This window comes from Rhinolophus sinicus, linkage group LG11, assembly GCF_036562045.2.
Source record: "Rhinolophus sinicus isolate RSC01 linkage group LG11, ASM3656204v1, whole genome shotgun sequence".
Taxonomy (NCBI): domain Eukaryota; kingdom Metazoa; phylum Chordata; class Mammalia; order Chiroptera; family Rhinolophidae; genus Rhinolophus; species Rhinolophus sinicus.
Genome location: NC_133760.1, coordinates 5,912,467 through 5,918,485, shown reverse-complemented (window position 1 = coordinate 5,918,485; position 6,019 = coordinate 5,912,467). Strand labels below are relative to the sequence as shown.

General features: G+C 45.9%; 1 protein-coding gene across 2 annotated transcripts; it reads left to right on the top strand.

Moving 5' to 3' along the window:
• Window positions 1-204: 204 nt before the first annotated feature.
• Window positions 205-4,404, top strand: DKKL1 (dickkopf like acrosomal protein 1). 2 transcript variants are annotated; one of them, XM_019741671.2, is made up of 5 exons: window positions 205-379; window positions 647-821; window positions 1,258-1,398; window positions 1,527-1,619; window positions 4,007-4,404. In XM_019741671.2, exons 2-5 carry the CDS (start codon window positions 666-668, stop codon window positions 4,316-4,318), a joined length of 702 nt encoding a protein of 233 aa, XP_019597230.1. In that variant the 5' UTR covers window positions 205-379; window positions 647-665; the 3' UTR covers window positions 4,319-4,404. The 2 variants fall into 2 exon arrangements, with proteins under 2 accessions (XP_019597230.1, XP_019597231.1); XM_019741672.2 differs by lacking the exon at window positions 647-821.
• Window positions 4,405-6,019: the final 1,615 nt, after the last annotated feature.

Sequence of the window (6,019 nt, the reverse complement as noted above, 5' to 3'; positions counted from 1 at the left end):
GCCGGACAGGCAAGAATCCAAGGCCTATTGTCAACCGACAGGGGAGTGGTCTGACGAGGGGGTGTGACCACGAAATGAAGGGGCGACAGGCTCAAGGAGCAAGGTTAACGAAGAATAGGGGCGTGGCTCTGCCCTTAGGCGTGACTATCCAATAGAGGGCCCGACTCGTGGGTGAGGTCAGCAGCTGGGGGCGTGGTCAGACAACAAGTGCAAGGCTAGGGCTCGCGGAGCTCATCCAACGCTCCAGTTACCGGCTTAGGCTCGAGACTAGAACTGTTTGGATTTAACAGTCTGTGGACCCCCGGAGTCTGAAAGTCTGGTGACCCGACTTTGGTTTAGCGTAAAGGCAGGGCCCAGAAGAAGGGGCGGGGCGTAGGAGGTGAGAAATGAGATCTGGGTGTGAATGTGGGGGAATGAGATCCGTGAATGAGGTAGGACCCAGAAGAGCCAGGCCTGAGAGAACGCGCGGGGCGTGACCCGATGGAGGGGTAGGAGTAGAAAGAAAGGGGAGGGGGAAAATGGGCTTGGTGGGGGAGAAGCTGCTTGGACAAGGGGCAAAGCCTAGGCAAGGGGTAGGAAAGGGATGATTGTCTTGGGTGGGGCCTTGATGAGAGCGGGGGGGCTCTGACCCCTACGGGTTCCACAGCCTCCCCGCCTGCCGAGCAATGTGGCACGTGCTGGTCTTGCTTTTGCTGCTCCCCTCTGCCTCGGTGCACCCCTCCACTGCAGCCCCTATCCACGATGCGGAAACCCAGGAGAGCTCCTTGAGTTTTCTAGGCCTCCAGAGCCTACTCCAAGGCTTCACCCGGCTTTTCCTGAAAGTGAGCCATGGCGGGTTGGGGAGAAGAGTTACCAGAGAAGAAGGACGGGAGAGATGGAAGGGGTTCAGGGAGACAGGTCGCGGCCAGGCAGAAGGACAGACAGAAAGAGAAGGAGTCAAAGGGACAGAGATCGACGGAAACCAAGAGATAGTGAGGGAGGAAGACAGGCAGAGAGGGAGATGGGACAGAGACAAGAGACTGGGGAGGGAGATGGGCAGAAAGAGACTGAAGGACACTACGGGCAAGATTAGGAAGGTAATGGGGCAGAGAACAGAGACAGGACAGATGGGGTGTGGGGGCAGGAGGTGACCTGGTTAGGCCCAAAGGATGGAGATAGAAGGGAGTGGAAGGGACATGGCAAGGCCTCAAGGGCATCCTGGTAGGGCTGCAGATGTCCTGAGGTCCAGCAGCTCACCAGTCCCTCCTCTGGCCCCAGGATGACCTGCTACGAGGCATGGACAGTTTCTTCTCTGCCCCCATGGACTTGCGGGGCCTCCCTAAGAACTACCACCAAGAAGAAAACCAGGAGCGCCAGCTGGGGACCAACACTCTCTCCAGCCACCTGCAGATCGACAAGGTGCCTATGCCGGGAAGTCCTTCCTGGAGTCTCCCCCACAATCTCTCATACTGCAGTATCTGTTGGGAGAAAGGCAGAAGAGGAAAACAGTTTTGCTCTCACTCTTTGCTTTGCTCTTGTCCTCACAGGTGACCGACAATAAGACAGGAGAGGTACTGATCTCCAAGAAGGTGGTAGCATCCATCGAGCCGGGAGAGAGAAGTTTGAAGGGTGACTGGAAGGTTAGCACATGCCCCCCACAAAGCGTCCAGGTCCAACATTCTCTGTAGTTTAGGAGGAAAAGATGAGTTAATTCTCCCACCCGCTCTGTGTGGGACTTCCTCTCTCTGGGCCTCAGTTTTGTCATCTGTCAAAAGGGACTAACCAGCTCTCAGTAATGAGGTATACAACCTTAGAGTACATCCCTCCACTCGCTTAGTAAACCCCAGAGGGTTTTGTAAACCAAGAAGTGCTTTTAATTCCAAGTGCTTGGTGCACTTCACCCTCACAAACCTCAAAGTGTTTTTATCTCAAAATACTCTGCAAACCTTTAAATATTTTTAAATCTATCCCAAAGTGGTAAATCTCTCCCTTGTAAACTTCAAAATGTGATTTTTAATTTCAAAGTGCTTTATGAACCCCAAATGCTTTGTGTCTCTCACCTTCGTAAACCTTTCAGTGACTCTAACCCCAAAGTGCTTGCTTTTTTATCCTAAAAATTCTTAAGAACTGCCAAGTGCTTGACAAACCCATATGGTTCACACACACACACACACACACACACCGTTTTTTAGTTTTTAAATTTCAAATCTACAGAAAAGTTGGGGGGGAAATGTACTATAAGCATATCTGTATTCTCTTTTTCACGGAGCAGGGTTTCTCAACCTTGGCACCATTGTCATTTGTGGGTTGGATAATATTTGTTTTATTTGTACATGGGGCCATCCTTTGCACTGTCAAGTGTTTAGCAGCATCCCTGCTTCTCCCCACTAGAGGGAAGTACCACCCCCACCCTGGCCAGTTGTGACAACCAAAAATGTCTCCAGACTTTCGTTGAGAACCACTGGCCTCGCTTCACCACTTGTTAGCATTTTACCACATTTACTTTATTTTTACTTTTGTATTTTTGAACCATATGACAATAAACTATTGACAACCTGACACTTCACCCCTAAATCATTCAGCAGATATCTCCTAAGAATAATGCCTTCTCCCGCATGACCACAGTACCATTTTTACACCCAAGAAATTTAATATTGATGTCAAGCTATTATCTCTGTATTTGTTTGCGAGGGCTGCTATCACACACTGGGTGGCTTAAATAACAGGAATTTTTTGTCTCATGGTTCTAGAAACTATGTGTCCAAGATCAAAGTTGGTTCCTTGTGAGAGCTGTGAGGGAGGGTCCTTCCATACCCCTCTCCTACCTTGTGGTGTTTTGCTAACAGTCTTTGGTGACCCTTTGTGTGTAGATGCATCACCTCCATCTCTGCTTCATCTTCATGACGTTCTCCCTGTCTGCATTTCTGTGTCCAAATTTCCCCTATGCATAAGGACACCAGCCATACTAGATTAGAAGCCACCCTAATGACCGCTTCCTAACTAATTAAATCTGTAATGACACTATTTCCAAATACCGTTTCCCTGAAAATAAGACCTAGCCAGGCCATCAGCTCTAATGTGTCTTTTGGAGCAAAAATTAATATAGGACCTGGTATTATATTTATTATATTATATTATATTATATTATATTATATTATATTATATTATATAGACCAGGTCTTGTATTATAGTAAAATAAGACCGGATCTTATATTATGTTATGTAAGACTGGGTCTTATAGTGAAATAAGACTGGGTCTTACTATAATTTTTGCTCCAAAAGACACATTAGAGTTGATGGTCTGGCTAGGTTTTATTTTCGGGGAAATATGATAAAATCACATTTTGAGGTCCTGGGGTTTAGAAATTCAACATACGAATGGGGGGGAAGGCACAGTTCAACCTATAAGAATCTCCTACAGGACTTCTCAGACCTCAACTTATTAAAATGCAGACTCTGATTCAGTAAGTCTGAGTGGGCTGCAGCCCATAATTTACATATATAACAAGCTCTCAGATGACACTGGTCCACAGCCCACACTTTGAGTAGCAAGGACCAAACAGACCATTATCAATTATCCCTACTGGCCCCAAAGCTCTCTGTAAGGCTGATTTGATTTTGGACCAGGATTCAATCAAAGAGCACATGTAGCAATTGTGGTTATGATTCTTTAGTAAAGCCAAGAGCTTTTAATCCCAAAGTGCTTTGTACATTTCAAACTGCTTTCCAAACCTCAGAGTATGTTTAATCCTGAAGTGCTTTGTAATCCCAACCGGCATTTTAAACCCCAAAGTGCTTTTGAAACCTCCAAAGCATTTTTTTCAATCCCAAAGTAGTCTATAAACCTCAGAGTATTTTTGAATCCAAAAGCGCTTATTAATCCAAGTGCTTTGTAAACTGCAAACTGAGTTTTTACCTCCCAAAATGGCCTGTAGGTGACAAAGTGAATGGAATATGCCAGTGGTGTCTGAACATCCTGAGGTTGTCATTTAGAATTTGAGAGGGTCTCCTTGTCCCTCTTTCTCAGGTACCCAAGACAGAGGAGAAGGAAGCCCTGGTGCCTGTCCCAAAGGCCATGGACAGCTTCCACCCGGAGCCCCATTCCCGAGTGGCCTTCTGGATCATGAAGCTGCCACAGCGAAGGTCCCACCAAGATGCCCAGGAGGGCAGCCACTGGCTCAGCGAGAAGCGACACCGTCTGCAGGCCATCCGGGACGGGCTCCGTGAAGGGACCCGAGAAGATGTTCTCGAAGAGGGGACCCAAGGTTCCTCCCACTCTAAGTTGCCTGCCCGAAAGACCCACTTCCTGTACATTCTCAGGCCCTCCCAGCAGCTATAGGGGTGGGAACAGGGGAACAGCTGCATATACCCCCACCAGACCCTACCCCAAGGGTCATATGGAAATAAAGTTTCTTCTTACATCTAGCTGCACTGTCTCCTTTCAGGATATGTCTCCAAGCCTCGGCCAACCAGGCCATCGCAATTTCCGACAATAAAAAGATAACTAGGCAGTCATAAAATATTTGGAAATGAAGCAATATACCACTAAAATAATGCGCAGGTCAAATTAGTAAATATTTTGAACTGAATAATAATGGAAAGGTGGCATAAATTTGTGGAGTATAGCTCAAGAATTTCTCAGCAAATTATGGCCTTAAATGCATATATTAGAAAGACTAAATATCAATAATCTAAAAATACCACTGATCTAAGCACTCAGACAGCTATAAAAGTTTAATTGAGCTATAACAAGATTTAGCACTTTATGTATGTTACCATTATACTATAAACTTTTAAAAAAATTTTTTCAGGGGTTACAAAATTACCCAGACCTCAAAAAAGGAAGGAACAAGAAATACTGAAGGAATAAACTGAAATAATTACATTATACTAATAAATTATGTTAATAAAACTAATGGGGTCCACCACATGCCATCCTATGCTAAGAAAACACTTGGCAAACATTCTTATTGAACTCTCGTAAGACGTCATGAGGTGGATATTTTTTGTCCCCATTTTAGAGAAGTTGACATTTAGAAATGTGAAGTCGCTTGCCAAAGTCACACAGCAATGGCACTAGGTTTGTCCGATTCCATATCTCTTTTAACCACTCACCACATCACCTGCCAAACAGGATGTTTCCCAGACCTGTAACAAGCCACCATTAATAGCCAAAATAATAACTATCAATTATTAACAACAAGGATTATCACCTTAAGTCCTCAAGGTGACCTAAGAAGCAATTATCTTCATTTCTGGAAGGAAAACAGGCTTAGAGAGGGTAAACCATTGTACCAAGGTCACAGCTAGAAAGTGATGAAGCCAAAATTCAAACCTAAGAATATCTGACTCCAGGCCCACAACCTTATCATCACTCTACACTGCCCAGTACTTAACAGGCATGGATTCAGTCCATTCAACTTTTTTTTAGCGTCCACACCAGGCCAGGCATGTTCTAGCCCCAAAACAGTCTCCTACTGCACACAGGTCACATTTCAGTGGGGGTGACCACAGTAGACAAATATAGAATATGTCACGTTTTGAGACGTTCCATGATTACCACTAAAAAGTGGATAGTGTGGGCTAGCAGAGAGGTTGAGTGGGTGGGACCGCTTTTATCCCAAATCCTCTTCCTTGGGAGGATCTTCAATTTTGGATGTAATTCTCTTCCTCTCTCTAGCCAGAAAAGCGAGAATATTTTCTCTTCACTCTCTCCTAAAAGGAGTAAATGAAACAGTTTGGGGAAGAATCCTTTGCGGACTTATTAATACATCTTAAGTGGAGCTACAAAAGGGCGCGGGAGTGGTGAGGCAGGACAAGACATCATTGTGACGGTGAGGGGCAGACTGTCACGGAACAGATGGCATTACGAGCACGGCTTAGTAGCTAAGAAATGGGGATGAACAAGGGGTCTCTCAAGCCAATTCTCCCTTGCTTGGGCCTATTTCACCGAATCTTGGGGCCGCAGAGAAGACCCCAGCACCGGGGACGTAGCCTCCTCCTCCCTTAATCCTTCCAGCCTTCACCTGCTTGGCCAACA